Below are 210 nucleotides of genomic sequence, written 5' to 3'. Positions count from 1 at the left end.
GAGTGCTCCGACTTGGACAGCGTCTTGGTCATCAGGGGGGCCTCCCGGCCCTTGGAGCCCGCCTTGCCCAAGCCCTTGGGCGCCTTGGCCATGTCGTCGCTCCACTCGGGCTCGTACAGCTGCAGCTTCTTCTCGGAGTCGGTGAGGAAGGACAGGTTGGTGAGCGACTTCTGCTTGCGCAGGTTGGAGGTGGGGGGCCCGCCGGGGACG

At 67.1% G+C, this 210-nt stretch overlaps 1 protein-coding gene across 1 annotated transcript in view; it reads right to left on the bottom strand.

The window, feature by feature from the left end:
* Positions 1–206, bottom strand: part of NAV1 (neuron navigator 1) — a gene marked incomplete at its 5' end in the record, with an annotated part of 68,855 nt that extends 68,649 nt beyond the window's left edge. The window contains one exon of the mRNA XM_014533393.1: positions 7–206. Within this exon, the coding sequence (XP_014388879.1) occupies positions 7–206 (200 nt within the window). The remainder of the gene's footprint in view (positions 1–6) is intronic.
* Positions 207–210: the final 4 nt, after the last annotated feature.

The sequence above is a fragment of the Myotis brandtii genome, unplaced genomic scaffold (genome assembly GCF_000412655.1).
Source record: "Myotis brandtii unplaced genomic scaffold, ASM41265v1 scaffold975, whole genome shotgun sequence".
Classification (NCBI taxonomy): domain Eukaryota; kingdom Metazoa; phylum Chordata; class Mammalia; order Chiroptera; family Vespertilionidae; genus Myotis; species Myotis brandtii.
This window is presented reverse-complemented; position numbering and strand designations above follow the sequence as displayed.